Source organism: Rhea pennata, chromosome 3 (assembly GCF_028389875.1).
Source record: "Rhea pennata isolate bPtePen1 chromosome 3, bPtePen1.pri, whole genome shotgun sequence".
Lineage (NCBI taxonomy): Eukaryota > Metazoa > Chordata > Aves > Rheiformes > Rheidae > Rhea > Rhea pennata.
Window position 1 is genome coordinate 41740103 of NC_084665.1, and position 21755 is coordinate 41761857.

At 36.0% G+C, this 21755-nt stretch overlaps 1 protein-coding gene across 8 annotated transcripts in view; it reads right to left on the reverse strand.

The window, feature by feature from the left end:
- SDCCAG8 (SHH signaling and ciliogenesis regulator SDCCAG8) overlaps positions 1-21755 on the reverse strand; it is a 111892-nt gene that overhangs the window by 30025 nt on the left and 60112 nt on the right. For 4 of the 8 annotated variants that reach the window (XM_062572129.1, XM_062572131.1, XM_062572132.1 and 1 more), the window contains 3 exons: positions 21230-21357; positions 18769-18877; positions 11949-12080 (listed from right to left, as the gene is read on the reverse strand). In XM_062572129.1, the coding sequence (XP_062428113.1) occupies positions 11949-12080; positions 18769-18877; positions 21230-21357 (369 nt within the window). The remainder of the gene's footprint in view (positions 1-11948; positions 12081-18768; positions 18878-21229; positions 21358-21755) is intronic. The other 4 variants (XM_062572134.1, XM_062572135.1, XM_062572133.1 and 1 more) reach the window with 3 other exon arrangements.

The window sequence follows — 21755 nt, forward strand, 5'->3', positions numbered from 1 at the left end:
TATACTGCTTATAAAAGGAGCAAAGAACTACAGCTTGCCAGAAATCTCACAGGACACTATCACAAATAATAACTACCCGCTACAATTAACCTTTCTGGCATAAAGTTTGTACTTCTTTATGCTATACTCTAATTCAGTGGATTCTAGTTTTCTTATTTGCTCTGAAACCAATTGCTCTGAACCCAGCAATGTCAAGAGGTCAACAATTACATTGCTCAGAATATACCCTAAAGTAAAAGTGACCCTACAATATATCTTCATTTTTCCCCTTTGATCATCCTTTTATTTGACTGTATTTCAGTAAATTATCCATGTAGTTTTTATTTTGACAGCTCTCTTTACAGCAGTAAAACAAAATGTGTGCATTGCAAATGGCAAAGATTCAAATTTCAGCTATGTTTATCCAAAATAGCACTGAACTGCTTCTGTACTTATGCTATACTGCCTACAGCCTTACGGAAGGGGAGACAGATGGGATGAATTTAGCAGGGAAACAGCTGTGGCTTGAAGAAGAGACAAGCAAAAGTTTTGCTATCAGGCTTCATTATGTATCAAGGTACCAGTAAAATGTGTATCCGTAAGGCAGCCAAAAAAGTGTTTTTCATTTGACTAGTGATAATTACCTTTTCTCAACAGCTGACAACGTTCTAAGCAGCATTAAATAGGTATAATAATTAAGCAATAAGATAAGACAGGCAGTGCCTTGCTGGGGATTATTGCTCGCCTCGGGTGCGTTGTGAGGCACAAGGCTGAGGGGTGAGTGACTTCAGCCACCCGAGAAATGCAATAATCCCCCAGAAATGCACAGCCTGGAGTGTCTTACTGCTATTAAAAATGGAAATTTAAAAAGGACAGAACGTTAGACACATTTCCTGTGGATTTTATTGACATGGGTTAACATTACAGAGTCAATGAAGAGATTCCATTTGTGTCCAGCCTTCGAAAGCCACTTCCCCTGGATACATGCCTCAATTTAGCTTGTTTGTGCATTTTAGTCATAAAACTGATTTTGGAAGTACAAGTATTTGCATCATCTAATACGTGTGTGATATAGCACAGCAGATTACAGGAATTGTCATGATGGTAAAAGTAAGTCACGTTGCTTTTAGGGTCACATGTTGCAAAGTATTTATTGTGTACAACTGTCCACACTTGATGTTAATTTACAGATGAGCTTTTTTAAGGAAAAAAAAAAGCAGCCATTTAACTGATCCAACCAGGAAATAAAAACAAATAAACGAAAAAAGAAAGCTGTTTTTGACTATGTGCAATTTTACACAGCTAAAACTAAGGCTAAATCCCTGCTAGTGGGGCGAGCTGTAGCACTCAGAAGGCTTGCACCACTTTACATAAGGAGAGGGAAGGCTATTATAATTTCAGCCATGCTACCAAGACAGCCTTTTGAAACTGGAGGCCTGGAACGACTTGGCAACCTTAACTTGAAGCAAATTAGAATTCTGAAGACCCTTTAGGATCAAGTCCTAAATAATGAGATGTCACATTTGGAGCAAGAGTTTATTTACATATATGTAACTACGGGGAAAATCTGTCTCTGCAAGGTAAACAGGACATGTTAAAAATAAAAGAAAACCTCATTTCCCTTTTCTCTCCCTTCACATATAAATTTACTATTCATAAATAACAAGTTAAACATAGAATAATCTATTACCCTTTTGCAGTCTTTTCTTACTTCCCATTATCACTGCTTCATTTCAGAACCAAACTGAGAAGCTCTGAGCACCTGTAACAATGCCTTGAGAACACTAGAAATGTAGATGCTGAGTAGCTCTTACCATACTGTCCTTATAGTAATTTTTATAATCTCTATTTCAGTACTACTTCTGTGATTAGCAGTTGAAGGGTAACACATTTATGCTAGCATCTTTAAAGACTAGCATAATGTCTGTTACTATTAGGCTACCACCAGTTTGCACTATCACAAGGCACAATCAACTCTTACAACTACATTTATATTTGAATTTTTAGGATGGCACTTTTTTTAGAGTGTACTCAAAAATGGATAATGCATATGACTAGAACTATAGAAAAGAATATGGGTTAAACAAGAAAGATAAAAAATAAGCAAAAGAAGATTCTATCAGTTTTAGTGAACACAATGCAAAAATAAGTCTTCAGTTTTATAATCCAAAACTAACAGCATTTCCAATTAATTTGAATAGAAAATGAAAATCAACATTAAAGTTAGGGATTTTTTGTTTGTTTGTTTTTAAATATAGTATTAGTTATGGGATTTATTGTTGCAAGACACATCAAGACCAAATATTCAAAGACTTAATAGCAGGTTAGACTTTAGTATGGAAAATGAGAGCATCCACAGTTATATTAACTTCCATAGGAGCAGGGCTGAACCCTGGAGATGCAAGCAAAATACTGAAGTTATCAAGAGAAAGGTACCTTCCAAAAGCCTTGCAAAAATCTACTCACTTACTATACTAAGAATATAGGAGGATTTTAAGTAGCCTTAGTCTAACAATCTCAGAGTGCTATATGGAGATTAGAATCAGAAGCAAACCTGCTTCTGCTTAAGGCAGTCTGCCAAATGGTTTAATAGTCAGATTTTACTAGTATTGTGAGTTCACTTAAGACCCAATAGAAAGATCCCAATTACTGTTAAATACCCCAATTAGATATTTGCCACTGAACTACTGCATAGTGTTAGTCTCAGAATGGGCATTTGTAAACATATTATTTTATATTCTTAAATATCAAAGGGATATCATAGAAATACAGTGTAGAAAATTAAACTTAAACAAAGCAGATGTAACACAATATGGAAGAAAGAAAATAAGGTGACTATTTTAGTCTAAGATTTCAACAACGTAATTTTTAGACAGTCTAAAGCATCAAGACTTGCTAAAGATTGTCAAACGATATGTACTTCTAGGTTGAACATGAGTAGGATGGTCCTCCAGAGCTCTGGGTAGAAAACTTTATTCTGTAGCTCTGGACACATTATACCGGATGTCTTAAATGATTTGTGACATGTTTCTGATGCTGTTCTTTACCATTAAACAATTTTGTTTCTATGAATCTGCCAATAAAGGAGTACTTTGATCCAGCTTACTCATTTCTTATGTCACTTTTCTGGGGAAGGGATTACAGGGGTGGGGAAGAGCAGACCATGACTGCCACCTGGTTGTTTTAGGGCAAAGTTAAAGCAAAATGGTTCGAGAAGGAGATAAAGTGGTTAAGGGATCGATTAAAACTGAAGGATCATGCATCACCACCTCGAGCAACTTCCAACCAAAATTAAAACAGTTGTAAGTTTGTGTAAATGTAGGAGAATTAAATGGGGTTTAAATGGAAAGTCACGAGTTCACTTCTGTCCTATGATACAAGTCTTTTCCAGCACCAATGTGATCATCTACAAAAGAGCAAACATTTCTAGATCTTGCTACATCAAAAAAGAGTCTGGACTGGACTGCCAAAGCCATCACCATTATCCACCTCCATTTTGGAGGAAAGAATCAAGAAGCCTTCACTAATGATCAAATTGATGTTTAACTTTGAAAACCAACAACTGTACTGTCCAAAAAAAAAAAAAAAAAAAAAAAAAAGAAGAAGAAGTAACAGAACCTTATGTTATGCTATTCTATGTCCCACAAAGCCCCATTTTAGGGCTTTTTGTGTTCCCGGTAGACAAGAACATGAGCTTACTATTAGCGAACTGAAGGTTTTACTCCCAGAAGTTGATGGTATGAATAAGAACTATCCCAGGGTCTGTTCCGGAGAAGGTAAAGTACTTCAAAGCAGGAGAGTCGAGGATAGTCTCAGGAATGGACAATTACCAGATCCTTAGCAGAAGAGGTGCTAGTCAGAGTGCTGACAGCTGTTCAACAGCGAAGCAGCAAACCCAGCTATTTTTCCAGCTTGCTTTTCTTTGACATATGGACTATCTTTCGGTTTATGCTATCCCTTTCCCAGATACTATTCTCCAGTTTCTAACACAGAAACTGGTGACCAGCTGTCTTGATGTGCAAAGTGAACGCAGACATTGTCCTTTGCTCCTCTCTATCTCCTTCCTCACATTGACTACATAGCTAAGCAACCTAAACAAACGCATTGTTAAATAATCCTTAGAAGAAGGTAATTCAGACGACTGCTGGCCCATTAATCTAACTTCAAATGAGCAAAAAGACTACAATAGTTCTGAAGGAAAAGAATATATAAGAAAATTCAGGTAAATGAAAAATGTGAGAAACTGAAACATAAATTGAGCCAGATTCTGTCACATCAGTCCCGAATTCTTTGATAGTTGATTTTTTGATAAAGAAAATGCAAGAAATATTACCAATGTTAGCTTCAACAAAACATTTAACATCATGCCACAGCAGCAAATGTTAACTAAGCTCAGAAAAAGAAGATGGTGATTAATAAAGGAACTGTCAGGTTGATAAGTAGCAAAAAGAAAGCAACTGAAGGTGAGGAAGAATAAGTTGATTTCTTCTAGTTGAATTTAAACAGATTTTTGAGTATTTTTGAATAATGACTCGGTACAAGAAGTGTGAGGGTGCTGATAAATTTAAGAGATGTCATCAGTTTAGAGAAGGACTGGGATACTGCGCAAAAAGAACTAGATTATTCAGAAGATCGGAATAGCAGAAGTGGGATGAAATTTGATAATACAAAGTCTTAGACTACAGACTTAGTATATTCTGAATTCACAGTGAAAGCCTCTGCTAGCAATTTAAAATTACTTAGGAGGAAGAGGTTTGGGATGCACTACTTTGATACAGAAGGATTACCAGCAGCCAGTATTCTGCAGCTGTCAAAAAAGGCAAATGTGATCATAGCATCTCTCAGTCAGGAATTTCTAGTAAATATATTAATTTTGCCATATAAGACACTGAAATACCCTCATCCAAAACACTGCAGACAGCTCTGATTGCCCATATTCAGAACACATCAACAGCCACAAAACTGGGGGACCTAGAGAGCTTACTGCAGTAAGAAGAACAAAAAAGGAAGGCTTCACTTACGGGTCAGGAGCAAGACTGAAGAGATATAACCATTGCCAATAAATACAGTGTAGATTAAAAGACAAACAAACAAGCGAACAAATAGGGAACAAAGAACTACTTACACCAAGGCTCAAGGACAAATGGGTGCAAGTTAACTACAAATAAACAGACACTCAAAATAAGAAGGACCTAAACCAGTAGACCAGCGGTGCTGGCAAAAGCTTTCCAAACTGGCATAGACAGGTCTAATGGTTTTCACAATGGAGATCAATACATTCCCAAAGGAAAAGAATAGTTATAATTAGTGATAGCTTCAGTGGAATACAATACTCAGTGACCTAAAACACATCTTACCAAGCATTATTAAATTCTTTAAAAGTGTACTTGAAAATTGTGAGCAGCATTTCTCTCTGTATGTCACCTGCTGCCAATCAAGAAGGGTAACAACTGAGTTGCATATTATTTTGCAGCCTTGTTTGGAGACCCTGTAATTCACTCCCTGAATCTATTTTCAGGTTTTGTAACAACTAAGATAATGTTCTGCTTTCTATATCTGCTGTTCAAGCAGCTGGCAAAAAAATTTTAAAAAACATTATTTGAGGGCCTTATATAAATGTTCTTATACAAATGATAAGCTGTTTAAATGCAAATACTAATATAGGTTACATAGCATAAATAATATATGCAGATACATATGCATGCACACACTGTACACACACATACACTTATATACATGTTTGAAGAGAGGAAAGTTAGATTAAATAGACAAACATATATATAGGAAATAAACAAATACTGAGCTGGAGAGGGAGAAGGAGGGAGAGATTTTAGGTATCCAGTTTCTATTCCAGACCACGTGTACCTTGTGCAAACAACCAAACACATTAAACAAAAGCCAAATATATTTTCAGATTCTGACAGGATTTGTTACATTATGTGTATATATATAAAAAATATAAATATAAATAAATATATATACACATGCACACACACACAAAATTCTTTGATTACTTCCTAATAGTATATCTTCAGAGTATACATTCCTCAGCCTACAAGGTGAATCTATCAAAAGGCAATAAAAATTAAGTAATAGTGATAACCCAAAACTCTGGACAGAGCTGAGAACAGCTCCGTCGCCAACTGTTACAGCAAGTCTGTTACAGTGAAACCACACCAAAGATATGGGGGCTTGAATAACGATGCTCAGGAAAGATATTATGTACAATACGTATGCTTAGCTCTGTTTTCAATATAAAAATGAATACATCCTATTTTCAATATAAAAATGAATGAATCCTAAACTAAAAAGCCATAATTTAATGTATTTTTATTCTATAATTACATTTCAAAACAGATGATTGGTCTAGTCTGTTGATAGTAACAATTACTTCATTCTTGCCTAAAAATCATACTAATCTATCAATACAATAAAAATAAAGACAATATATTCAACATATGAAAGAGAACTGTATGGGGCAGGGTGAAGGGCTTTTTCAGCAATGGTCAAAATGGGGTTTTTCTACCCATCATTATTTCTGGAATGCACAAGTGCTTTAGGCAGAAAACATAAAATTTTTAAATGCAACATAATTGCTTCAATTATCAAGAACTAATTTGGATTTTTTTAAACAATTGATTTGCCAAAGAAATCCAAAACTTGTAATCAAAAGTGTAATAGTGACAGCAGATCAGCTATCTGAAATAAATACAATTCTTTCACACATACATGTTCACTCATACACTATCTTTCAGTAACAGAAAAAAATTTAATGGTGAAAAAAAAAAATCTTAAAGTCAGTGTCAAACTGAATGTCATGTATTCTGCCCAACTCCTTGAGCGGTCCATTTAAGAATCCATTTTAGCTACTCTTCCAGATAAGGTTATCCATGAGAATCATACATTTCCCAATAGGTAGAAAACAAATATAATTTGTCACATGTTGTGCTACACAGACATTTCTGCACAGTTGCTGCACTTCACTAGAATTTCTGAAGGGGAAGACACCCCAGGTAGTTGGCTGCAGACACATCTCAGCAACATGGCACATAGCACAATTTGACACATATAGTCTTTATAAATCCAATGTCTATGAAGTCAAACAAATTTCCTTCTTATTTATAGTAACAGGCAAGAGCAGATCTCTGCCGTCTTGTTACACAGATGGTTATAACATTTTTGTAGTTAACTTGCAACCACTGATGCCTGAGGAATAGACACACATCTGCCCCAAATTGCCAGTCCTGTAGGCTTTTCTTTTTAACTTTAGCTACCAAAAATATAGTTGAAATACATGTCAAAATCCCCCCCAAAGACTACCACAACAAAAAGCCCCATACAAATATGCCTAAAATGTATCATTATTGTTAGTATTATACAGATTGAACAGTGAGCATACACACATTATAGTGCAAAATATCAACCCCGATCACCAAAACAGAAGTTTCAGGGAACACTCATAGCCCATGCCCCCAGATTCCCTGCACTGAGCAATCTTTGGAAAACAATTAGAAGCTTCTAATTTGATGTTGCACTAAAAGCATTTTAAACACAGCACACACTTTACAAAAACTGTTGTCCATATATTCTTTCTTTCTTGCTGCCTGATACCTGATATAAAGGAAAGAGGAAAGTTACTGGGATTTTTCTTCTGCAACATAGAGACATCACTCCCTATTTCCTGTATTTCCACACATCGTCTAGGTCTTTAAAAGGAAGTACAAACAGAGAAGAGCTAGCTATATTAAATTAAATGCTTCACATTTTAGATGCTGGCTGTTCCACAGAAGAACATATCTAAATAGATGAAGTACAGTCAAATGCTTGCTCTAGGAAAAGAATAGATGCAGAAAAGTAAAGTCGTAATTGAGCTTTGTACATCCCAAGAGTTGTTAATTAAGTTCACTGGAAGCTTAAATAGCCTCATAAAATCCTGACCCATAGCAGCTTGATCAAATATTAATTGCTAATGAATGTGTTCCATCAATAACGCATCCAAACATATCTCTGTCTTTTGCTTCTTATTCCCAAAATCGGAAGAGAACAGAGCAAGTGCATCTGCATTTATATAACTGGCCTAAATAGAGAGGTGACAATGTGTATGTTCTGCTTTAAAACTTGGTTTGAAAACATAAAAATTGGAGAGAATGAACCAACATTCAACTGTACTAATAATCATACATCTAAGTACTATTATTTATTTGATTTGATTTTTACTTCTTCCAGAATCTATTTTTGCAGAGCAAAACACAGCAAGGGATTGGAAAGGTGTCCTAACCTTTTATTTTCACTACATATTCTACTTACTCTTTGCTATTTTTCTATCTCACTAGCTACCTTATAAAAAAAGATAATTGTACTTGCTGCTACCTTCTAATTTCTACTAGAAATTGCTCTTGCCTGTATGTCTAGAACATACATCTACAGACTGGGAATTTGCAGAATTTAATCATAAAATTTGCTTAAGAGTTTAAAATTGATACTGCTGCACTCTCTGCCACATAACAGACAAGATTTAATTTCTCCGAGACTCAGATCTTGGAAGTCACTATGCTGATCAGCTTATTACCAGTGGCACAGCACTGACTCTATTACACATCTTACCTAGTATCTTTGAGATAATATACTTAGCCACACAAATTACTTTCTAAAATTAAAAGCACATAGCGCAAAAAGAAAAAAAAATCAATATAAGAACAAACTAAAGTGATATATCTGAAAGCAAAGATCTACAGGGTTGCTAGAGTAATAACAATAACTGAACACTCTCTTTTAAGCTCCACTGCAATATTTACATGTCTCCATAGTCACAGGAACTGCAAATTATTTAACCTAAGTTCATGGACATCTACTTCTTTTAATGCCATATTTCACTAAGCAAAACACAATGAAAGGGATGGATGAAAGGGATGGAAGGGCATTTGTATTACATTGAAAACATTGATTAAAAACTATCTTTGATGATTGCAATTTAAAGTAATGTTTTTTAAAAAAACTTGTTATCTCATTTCAGACAGTATTCATATGCTGCACATATTCAGACAGAAAGATAGGAATGGCAAAGAAGGTTATTTTGTGCATTTCCAAGAATGCAGGTATCACAACTGCCAAAACAAGTTATTCTAAAAGAAATTTTGATTGATCATTTAGATCTTGCTCCTTCCGCAGAATAGTTACATCAGGGCCTATCACATTCTCATAGCAGAACACAAGCAGTGCCTGAGATTTCTTCTTAAATACAAATATATTCTTTTTAAATTAAAGCAAACATTAGGTCCCAAATTAATTCAAAGTAATTTTGATAAAAGAATTTTTCTAATGGGAGCCAGAATAACAGCACACAGAAAATTAGACAGGAAACTACTGCACGTGATTGGGTAGCAAAAAAAGACAAGGGCCATTTGTTGTAGTTGGTATACTTGCTGTTTTCACATGGAACTGAATAGTTCATAGCCAATTTATGGCATTTGGGAACTGATACTGAAAAATCTATTCAGGCTTTCACATGGAAACAAAAATCAAATTACACTGAATTTTTACGGCAGTTTATTATAGCAGCTTTGTCACTAATTACTTGGATTTTAAATAAATACTGTGCAAGATCATCATTAAAAAGATGTTAAAAGAGTCCCCCCTTTAAAATTCTGGTAAAGAATATTGGCCATGGTTCAAACACCTAGTAATCTCTGCCATATTTACATATTCTGCAATATTTCACATGAGAAGCACTATTGCTGCCCTGTTTTCTCTCCTTGCTGTCATCAAAACGGCAGCAGAAGGTAAGGCACTGCCTGCAGCATGACCACGCTGCTTTCAAACTACTTTTCTGTTCTGGATTAATGCTTTCAATCTTTTCTAGTGTATAATCACTGCTGGTACAGCAGAGCATAGTTCCAGTAGGTCTATTCCACTCTGACATAGAGGAAAGGTTGTCCTAAAAACTAACAAATAATTCTTAAATTTAACTAGACTCTAATAATTCTACAGGAACAACTAGGAAAAAAAAAGATTTTTCCCCTAACATTGCGATGGGTCTTGCTGCGCCAGTGCAGATTGCAGTGGAAATGCCTATTTTGTAAGCAGAAAGGTACCTCTGTATCTGTTTGTAGAAGTTTTAATAGCCTGCATATGTTGGTAGCCAGCAGTCCAGCTAACCAAGCCTACTCATGAAAATTAATAGCCTTGAGTCTGAACCTGAAGAATTAATGAGTCAGACTGCTTACCTGTTAATAGTAAAGTTGTATCTATTTTTCCTGAAATCAACAGAATATATACCAAAATACTATGTACTTCTATGGGTACTTCAGAATCTAGATGATTTGAACTTTCTGTTTCTCTGTTCAAAACTAAAACAAGGCTTTAATACTTCAAACTAGATACATACACTTTTTAATGTCAAAACTTGTATTTAATTGAAATATTCAATGAGTATACACTAATAGTTTATAACATATCTATCCCTATTTTTCTCATAGCAGATGTCTACACGAACATTCTACAGACTGCAATCCACTTTGACAATTAAAACACTGAATCTTATTAAAATTTCCACCTTTAGGTTAGAGAACGGGTATATTATGTGACCTTCTTTGTGAAAACTGCTGACCAAACACAATGAATGAACCAGTGCTCATCCCCCAACACGTTAACAATCTACGTAAGTAAAGAAACCAAAAGGGAAGTGAGGCCAATGACAAGAGTGCATGGTTACACAGACCAGGGCCACCACCATAGCACTTGGAATTTCTTTGTTCTCTGAGCTATAAAAGATGATGGCAATCTCGGGTTGCAGAAGAACAGAATGAGGTACAGACAGAAATGGAAGAAGAGAGAGGAAAGAAGGGGGAGTGGAAGACTGAGGAGAGGAGTGGAGAGCTTCCAAGAAACAAGCTGATATGGACAGACAGAGAACGAAGGGTTGGAAGAAGAAAGTTAATAGAAGAGAATGAACATACAAGACCAGATGCTTCAGTACATGCAAGCTCTGTTCCTATCAGGTGGTCTGTGGAAGAAAACATCTAACAGAATTTTGCCCAGTCACGACTGACTAGCCCAAATAAAGTTAAACTGTCTTTGTGCCTTTCATTACTTAGGAGTGGCAATGTGGATGATTGGGTTTGAAGAGTTGCCTCTGACATCCGCTTGCTTTCCTCTCTCCTACTTTCCCAGACATGCCTAAGCTCTCTCCAGTGTCTGTGATTTTCAGCTGCATGGAAATACAGACTGGAAAATAGAGTGCAAGGCACAGAAGAACTTCTTGGTATCTAGATTCCTCCAGATAAAGAAAAGTTTCCACAGTGATCTCTAAGGCCATCTAATATAAATTACACAGCACAAGGCATTAGCTGTCTGAAAACTTTGGCTGGAAAAGTCAAGTGGTATCAGTGGAAATGCTCCATACTAGTTTTGCTGCAGCTGCTCCCAGCTGATCCTGAGGAAGCCACTGCTTCTCTCAAAGGCTAGTTGTGCCCTGAAGCTGTTAATAGTACTCTGAATAGTAAGCTTTAATAAGATTTTTCTGTTTATTCAAGTCATATTTTATTGAAAAAGATGTCAATACTAAAAAATATATCTTTTATGTGACAACACATAATACACATCTGTAGCCTACATTCGCATCATTGAATATCCTCCTCTCTCTCTCCTCTCCTTTTTTACGAGTATGGTAAGACAATTCATCCAAGTTAGAACAGAGAACAGCATAAGCAGCCCACACACATATGTACTAGGTTTAAATTCTTTGGGAAACTATACTGTACAAGCTTTCATTTTATTTATCCAAAATGGCACAAGCAAAAGATGTTATAAAAAAAAAACCCTCCAAAGAATGGTTGTGGGGTAGGGAGGTAGTCACTTTCATGAAAGAAAGAATACTACTTTCAAATAAACCGGTGTAATTTTTCTGTTTACACACTACAACAGGTACAGTAGATCATACCGTATACTGACAGATTAACAGGACCTCCTACCTCGACTTCATCCTCTCATGCATTCTCCCATGCTGGATACATTGTTGCTCCAATTCATCATTCCTTTTATGCATCTTCTCCAATCTGCCATGAAGATACTCTTTTTCCTGACTAAGCTGGTTGACTTCACATCTACAGAAGTAAAACAGTGATGATGGATGTTGTCAGATTTCATCCTGCAGCGTGCCATCAATATGTGGCTTCAGCATTTATAAAATTTCAAACATTATATATAATGCATAAACAGGCTATTACTAGAACTTACAGAAACAAAACACTGTTTCAAGTAATTCTCAGAAGAAAGAACACAATGCTGAAGGGTATCTGGTAATACACCAATGGCAATTACTCAGTCATAGATCAGCTAACTTCAGACTTATTTAACAAGCATGCCATTTGATACCATGTGCCGATGTGAAGTAAGATCACTAAATGTAAATTCATACTTGTTGAGCAACAATTTGGCCAGCATTGTGAAAACATATTTCAAGCTCCTTATTTGTAAAAGCTAGCATCTAACTTAAAAAATGGCTACTAAAACCTTGTTCAACCCTCACTGTACTATACAGCCTGAATCCTCAATAGTACTATAGTTTTAGCAACTTTGCGAATGTAATAGGCCCAAAATACCATGAGAGACACAACACGTCTGGAGGAAAATGAATAAATGCTTAAGAAACAAGGGACAAACCATGCAGGCATACTAATCTCTGCACAGCCTTTAAGAAAATTAGTCACTTTAGCAATTTTTACTCTTCACGAGTGAGCAGATCCATGAATGACCTAGGACTGCTACTTGCTACATCTCTAACCATCAGCCCATGAAAAAATAGGCATGAGCTGTTTCTTAATATCAGGAAAAGATCTCAGATAAAATTGTGATAAAATATACATTATGCACTTGTGCAGTTTAACTCTTCAGAAAAGGTTAATGAGAACATGTCAGAATCTGCTATACCATCAGAAAACTAAGGATCAGAAGCAAGCAAATTTGTTTTATGGCATCTGCCACTCCAGATCTTGAGGTTAAAAATCTCCAGAGATATCTTTAAATCATAAATATGTTGCAGCTACTGAAGGAAGATACTTTACCTTCTAGACTGTTATAGAATGCAACAACAACTGACATTTAAAAAAATAAAACAAAGTACGGGGGGGCTAGAATACTCTTCCTTGAAAAACATGCTGTTACACTGACAAGTCAAGTCTGGAAATGACAACATAATCTTTTCACATTTAAATAGGGAACAATACACGATATCATCTGTGAATCTAGAAGAACAAGAGCAACTTCGAAAAACTGCAAGTATTGAATTTAACCTTGAGGTTACAGGTCTACCAAGGAGAATCATTGAAAAATACAACAGAATCGTGTCTATCAAACTCATATGCAGCAGAGCGTCTTGGATGGTTACATAAGAGCGAGAAGGAAGGCTACAGGAAGGCAACTAAAGTCAAATTGTTACATCAATCATTTAACAGAAATGCTAGTATGTGAAATGTCAGCACTAGAAAAATATCATCATTTGGACCAATCATTATCATACAGCATGAATGTGATCTTTATTTGATACCGATATTGTCAGAAAGACAGTAAGTGAATAAAAGAAAGGGTTCCTCACAAAGCAGCTCAACAGAGATCTCACGCGACACATCCCAACAAGTGATAACAGGGATTAAACTCATCTGCCATCTTGTGTTCCCTTCTTGCCAGTAAAAGGAAACAACAGTATGTGCCCGGTGGGAATACTGTAAATTATTATGTTTGTAGGGTTTCTCAGCTATGAGAGCCTGCTTCTTCATTTATGTGAGACTGATTCACAGAAGCAGCAGAACCAACTTTCAAGATAGTAAAAATCTGAAAGTTTTAAGGGACTTGTTCACTCATCTCCAGCACCTCTAGGGAGCTGGGATTCTTTCTGGAAGGATCAAGGCATTCAAATCTTATGTGCTCCAAAATAATATACTACTGAAAATTACCCTTAAAGAAAAAAGAATTAACTGAAAATATCAGTAGAGTGATCTCTAATACCAAAAATACAGACCTAAATGTCTAATATTTTGAATCACTTTACTTAAGTTGCTCTCTTCTCCTTAAACAACTTTTCTGTAATTTCAATTGAAGAACTTGGCGCACATACACACAAAAAAAAATCAGTTAAAAGAGTATCTACACAACAGCCCTTATAAGTCTAGTATCTCAGAGTTTGATCACCCACATTCAAATATTTTATTCCACTGAAATGTTGAGAAGGACAATATATATGAAGGGTAGAATGTCTATCAAAATCAGCATCAAAAAGTTCAGGCAAGAAAACAGCCAGTGACAAAGGTACATGTGTTGGCATTAAAAAGAGAACGTTGATCTCAATATAAGGCTGCAAGACAAAGAGTTTTCATTATCATCTGACATAAGTTCCTTAGGCAGATTTGAATAGACCACTTATCTGGCTCAGTTTCCTAAGACTGATATAAGACAATTAATTCTATGTGATTTTTAAATGACTTCAAAATTGTTAGTAATAAAAATACAGAAATCTATAGAATTGCAATAATCTTGAACAACTGTACTGAACATGACAACACATCTAGATTATGAGTAGCGATTCTACCCAGCCAAGTTCAGGGCAACTACTTCTGAATCACTCTGCTCACAAGCCATCGTACACCGTGAATAGAGGAGAAAAGGGGAAGGCTCCAAATTACACAGTTCCAGACTTCTGAGATCACCCACCCGCAACTCTGGCAAGTGATGTAAGCTAGAAAAGCCTGTAAGTTGGGTGTTACTTCTGATGGATGCAGAGCATAAAGGACATAGCACAGACATGCTGATGGCACTCCACCGCAGCTACTCTGGATCCAACAGACCACATTAGTGATGGGCTTAAACCGATCCTATGAGAAGACACCGAAGCATGCAGACATTTGGAGCATCACCATCTGAGCTGGACTCTGCATGGAGCTGCATTTCTGCAGATATAGGCTGGCCCCAGAGCTCATATAGTCATGGTACCATATCAGCGCGTGGGCTAGTAAGACCCCTATGAAATCAATATTATTTTAAAACTGCATGGTGCACAGCTACAATTTCAAATTATTTTGGAAATATAAAACAGAAGCTTGCTTATAAGTAGATGTGTAACAGTGCTGCAGCTTTGCCAAATCTCATTTAATTGTTCAAAGTAATTGATGATATGGAGGCGGGGGAGGGGGGCGGGCACAACAACAACAAAAATCCTCTATACTTCTGGATTCATTCAACTACCAAAAAGCCTCAACTTCTGTTTAAAAATAAAGTTAAGTTTTTATCCCCCATCCTTGCTAAAAAAGTCTTGGAAGAAAAATCAAGTTCATCCAAAAATTTCAAAACTTGGAGGCAAAGAACCCAGCAAAGATTAAACACTCATAATTTATATCAATCTTAGGATATTTTTAGGATGAACTGATATTTGAACACTAAGATGGCAATGCTGCCTTTACTCCACTGAAAAATCTTTTGCATTGCAGCACTTCAGAGTCTCAGCACAGAGGTTGGCTTTTTAAAGCAGTGTCTTTTCCTACTCTTTAAACCATTTACATGTATAGCAATTACATATATGCTCCAAAATATTTTTGCTGACACAATGAGTATCAGGATGATAATTCTTCAGAAAAACTGTATATAATCTTTATGACTGATCCTAGACACAGATTTTGTTTCACATCTTTGTATCGCTACCTTCAGCAAACATTTTACTCCTGGTATTGAGTGCAATGACTGCAGTCAACCAAACAGGCAGAAAAATAGTTCAGCCGGGTGTGTGTTCTTTACTTCAATTAAACTCACACAGTTGGATGCCTACTGTTGCCAAAATGGTAATATAATTTATACATTATAGTCCAAACAGTAAAACTACACTAAAAGTCATTTAACAATATTTATAACACCATAAAATACAGTGTTAAAATATATGAACTGCAATATGTACCAAAATTATAAAATTTGTTTCTCATCATCAGTGATTAAAACCAGGATCATTGCTCTAGCTTCAATACTCACAACCCTGGTGACAGATTAGAATTCAAATCTTAATGATCAATTTACAATTAACAAGATAGAAGTGAAACAAATTAAACCAACCATTATATATAACGAGACCCAATGGACTCCCATTGTTCCCCTTAATTACAAAACGCAAATCACAAACACGCAGTGGGCAGCGTTAAGCATTAATCCACAACCCAGAAACTCAGAGAGTGACAATCAGAGAAAAAAAAAAGAGAACAAAATAACAGAGAAGAAATCAACAAAGGACTGTATTTTTAAACATGCCTATGCATACAAAAACCTGCACGGACACTATCTGCCTTCTGTACAGCTTGAGGGGTTTATGATTTGTTGACATTGTCTTTCTGAAGCTTTTCGAAATCTTAAACAGGGCTAGCTTACAATAATTATCCCAGCTTACATATAAACAAGAAGATTTCAGTTTCGACTTCTCAGAAAGCCTGTATGAAGTATAAAAACATACACGCAGTTTGGAAATGCCCCACTTACATTGTGCAAATAAGTACTTACGACAGATAAATTTGAAATGCATCTTATTAAAAATGGACCTTTGAATTCCTATAAACAAAAACTTTACCTCAGCTTACTATTGCATTTCTTACTAAAAACGCTTGACTGTTTTGCCTATTAAACAATGGGGCTGATATTATGCAATTATTTCTTAACCTCATGGAAACTAAGGCACAAAAATCCCGGACGTATAGCAAGAAAATACACAACTAGGTTAAAGTGCCCTGGGATAAAAGTCTGTTAGTGTGGAGGTCAGAATTGCCACAGTAGCTGCAGTTTATGGTAAGGTCACTATGCCAAAAACACAGCAAAAATCCTTTCCATGCAAATACTGCACATTGTATAATCAATGCTGCTTCATGATCTGAGAGACGTTCCTGAAGGATATACTGCACTCATTCATTTAAAACTTAGCTGAAGTCATTTTTTGCCTCTGATCTTCTAGCCACATCATTGTTTGTAGCCATCTCTTGGCTTGCCACTTCCACCTGCGCCAGTTCCTTTCTGTTCTCATTTTCATACATTCTCTCAGCTCTGCCCCAACCTGTTTGTCCACTCTCATTTCTAAGTGCAGCAGCTCCCACTTCAATGAAGGCAATCTCAAGCTGTGTTAGGGCTGCTTCTTAAAGTTGTTATCACATGTTTTTCCATACTGTTCCCTCTGCAAGGGATACCATTTTGTAGGGATAGAAAAGGGCTCCTTTTCCCCTTTTCGGGTTCTTGACACAGCGAGCTAATGCTGGTAGGTGCAGAAACACTTGGCAATCTCTGGTATTTATTTTCAGAGAATAACGTGTTTTCACAGTATGTTTTCTGTCTTTCCTCCATCCTTTTACAGTTACTAGTCTGTGATGGTGAGCTCTAGCAACAAAGTCTGTGTGCATTTTTATTTCTCGAATAATATGATTCAAATATTACTGTAAATCCATTTAATTTTATATCACTTTAGCAGAGAAGCGCTGCCTTTTCAGGAGAAAATCCCATTTGCTTATCTCTGGAGTATCCATCACAACATTTGCAAGGGAAGAGTGCTCACATTTCCTCAAGTTTCTAATTCCTTCTCCAAACACTCCGCATGGGCTGCATCTCACAACTTCAGCCATGTAACAGCTAGTCAACACTTTATATTCGGTGGAAAGTAGGCTGGGCAGTGAAAGGAGTACACGTGGGAAGCATCATATACACCCGACATCTACTTATTCCTTTCTGACCATTCTTGGAAACCGGATACTGGGTAAAAGAACCCTCTCCCCGACCGAAGGTGGCCCCCGTTATATCACCTCAACAGGGTGACTAAATCCACCCACCAGAAGAAGAATCATAACCTGAAGACTCCGTCTTTGCCGAGTATTTTAGACAGTTTATGTGAAATAAGAGGAATCCTACCCCTAACTACCAGATTCACTTTGCATGAAATCTGCATAAGTTGCAGAATGCCAGCTCACCACATAACTCCTGTTTCCTGTCCTAAATATGAACCTTGAAAAGAGTTTCAACATAGAGATTAAATATAGAAAAGCATATAGAAAAATGACAAAATGTAAAATCAAACTACTTATTAATACAGAGTATGAGGGCTTTAACTACAAAATTCTCAGTTATTTAAAACATGATAGTCCTGTTCTGTAAGAGGCTACTTTGAAATAGACACCTTAATACTCCTGTACTTATTTTAACCATTTATTACTTCCAGTTTTTGTTCTACTTTAGAATTTTTTTAATTGCTTTGCATTTAGAACTGCTATTGATTTTAGTGAGAGCACCACAAAACAAACGGATGCAGAATCAGAGCTTTAATGACATCCAACTTTGACAAGAATTTTTTCCAGAGATAATTATTTAGTATGCGCTATTGTGAATTTAAGTAAATAATTTAACCAACAAACTACAGTTTGGAGAACTTGAAATATTTAGTGTTTTTCATATAATTTCAGATGAATTGAAAGGGTAGCTCTTTTGTTAGCTGCTCCCTACTTTTCATATTAAGAATACGAACATCAGGAAGAATATAATAGTATGCCATTTTTATACTGGAATAGTAAAAGTAATTTGAATTAATGGCCAGAAATACCATCTGAAAAGAGGAAAATTAGAATTTCCCTGGATAAAAATCCATACATGTTTCTTAAATAGTATATGCTATATTCACATTGAGAAGTTGTATAATAGCTAGGACAAGATGAGTAATAAATACAAATTAAAAAGTAAGGAAGCATGGCTTAATAATAAAAGGAACAGGACAGGATAAGAAAATATACTAACCTGTATTTTTCTGATATTTGCTCCAACTTCCTTGCCAACATACAACATTCTTCCTTTAATTTTGCTATGAATGTGTTATAGGAGGTCAGCAATGAATCCAGTTCATTTACTAGAAATTATAAAATTATAAAACTAGAAATTTATTTCAAAATCGTAACAATTCTTAGCAAAATAAATTAATATATTCTTAATTTCTTTCTTCCATAGAGAAATAATTTAATATATTCTTAATTTCTTTCTTCTAATCCTATCATTTTTGGTATACTTTTTATATTTAAGCTACCTGCGCAAAGGGTTATAGTATTGATCAGCATTTAACAAAGAAAAGCTATATACCAGGATAAACTAATCTAAAATGTTTTTTTCTGCTAATATCCACGTGTCCCTGTCCCTGTTCCCCTGCCTTCTTTTTTGCTATTTATCATTAGGACATTATCTCGTACAGGGTGGCAGATTCTCTGTTCCTGTAAAGATAATCTGATCCTTTCAGCCCACTTTCCTTATTACCACTTTCTGATAAAAGGTGGATGAGGAAGCTTCCTTTAGAAATGCACAGGGATGTAAAACAGGCAATTTGATGTGACTATGGACTCAGATCTTGTGTGACAGGAATCACCATTAAGACTACATAGCTCATTTGGTATTTTTGCTTTTTAGGTGGAAGTTCACTGATATTTCTGAGAGGTATAAGATTGGCAAACAGCGGCCTAGCAGTTCATTCCTTGCTCAATTGGTGTCGAGGACACACTGGAAATCCAAATGCACTGTAGACGCATTTCATTTAGTCCTTAATAAAGCAGCTCTTTTAATTACTGTGTCCTGTCCTGCACTATGTTTTTTTTTTGTTTGTTTGTTTTTTAAATAATGAGCTCTAGACTCATTGTCAAGTGACAGGCACAGTGAAACTATTTTCAGTTACTATTACTTTGGCCACACCAAAACTCATGACCTGGAAATCAAAGATCTTTATCGTTTCAAAATGAAGATATGGCAGAATGAAGTTTCTTGATTTTTGCTTTTAAAATCATTCACAGAAGGACAGGCCAGTTACCCAATTTTTTTACGTACAAATAAGATCATAATAAACAAGGGTTTCTTTATGTCCCAAATGTAAATGTCTGCCATCAGTTTCAAACCCTCCTAATCTATTAGAGATACAGAAAGCCATAGTCAGTCTTAATGTTGATGTTTCGTTTTTGTATACTGCAATAACTTATGCACCAGGAGGGGCAAATTACAGATCTCTTATCATAGAATGCAGTATTATACCTGGTCATACACAGATGTGTTGAGCAGAGTAGGGAAATATGATTCTGAGAACTTATTTTCTTCTCCTGTATGTAGACAGCGGACATAACATACTTGTTTGCATCCTCTGAACACAAGCTACGGTCTCTCGTAATGTAATAATACCACAAAAAAAGGCAAAAATAAATTAGAAGGAAGATGTAAATGTGTCTGCTACCTCAGATACTAGCTGGCACTGCTTAGGAGCAACACAAGCTACATTCTCTAAAGATATTGCAAGACAGGTGGATGACAATGGTATTTCATTATACATATGAATATACCATGTTCCATAAAAGCTGAAGCTCTTCCTTCTTTCAGGTTAGAAATTTTTTTCTCTAAAAATTTCTGTTTTGTCTATAACTTGGACTTTTACTAATGTTATTGGCATAATATTTAGCAATAGTAAAGAGGGTTTTTTTCTGAAAGTCCATTTCACTTCCAAATTAAAGGTAAAAAGTTACTGATCAGCTAAGGCAATGCAGTGAAGTTTCTTATTATGAGAACGTGAAGTATGCAAGAGATTAAACATTTTTCTTCTAGATTGAGAGTGAGGGGGGCATACTAAAGCTAAAAATGTTTGAAGCTGCAAAGATTAAATAAAGGAACATATCAATTTGGAGCCAGTGAATTACATCCAGCTGCGACAGTGAATTAAGAACCGATTAATGGCTAAAGCTTTTCTCCAGTTTGGATGCTGAAGCAAACTCATTAAGCTTTTAGAGTAGCTATAATGTGTGTACTGTGGGAACTGTTCAATGCTATTCAGGAGACTTTAACTGTAAGCTCAGAGCATTTCCCGCAGAGCTTCTGATGCTATTTTCTTTATATAACATGTGTGCCTGAAAATCCAGCCAAAAACAAGCCCTTTGTTTTTCTACTTTGTTGTGGTCTCTCTCAGCTTTACGTTTCTTGAACACAGGTAAATAAACTCATAATCCAGATGGTGCAACAGATGTGAGAGCAGCACTCTGAAATCAACAGACAGTGGGCAATACTTTCCATTTTCTCTTTTAAACGCTAACTAATATGTAATTCGGAATCTCCGGTGTAGTTAGCATCTGCTCCCTTCGGCCAGCCAAAGGTTACAGGTGTTCCTGATGTCATTTCACAGTCAGGCGTGGGCCTGGCTTGTGAGCGAGTGCCCAGGCTCTAATCTTTCCCTACCACCCACCAGTTTTCTCATGCTGGGCCTCCATTTGCTGCATCTTCTGTGTCAGCTCCTGCTCTCTTTGCTGGGCCTGAAGGGCTCGGGCCTTTGCTTCATTGCTAATGCTGTTCTGAATGCTCTCTTTCTCCAATCTATAAAAGCCAAATAGGAAATAAAGAAAAATTAAAATTCTGCATTGAAGATGAGGAGTAAAGCAGGAAAATCATTCAGTTAATAATAAAAATGACAAAGGCAATCTGGCCAAGCCTTTCACATGAAACATTCCCCTCCCACCTCATGTTGCACAAACTGACCTTTCTCTTGCAATGTCAAACATTCTCCAGTGACTAGTAAAAAATGGATAAAAAGTGCGATCTATTTCCTGAGTAAAAGCTACCCTTCTAGACAAAAATATTTTATTTTAAAAAATTTTAAACACAATTTCTTTTTCATAAGGAATTTTTCCTATGTCCACTTTGCATTAAACAGATTATTTGATCTTTCTTTTATATGCTATATATTTAATTTTGCCATGAAACTTAGGGACCCG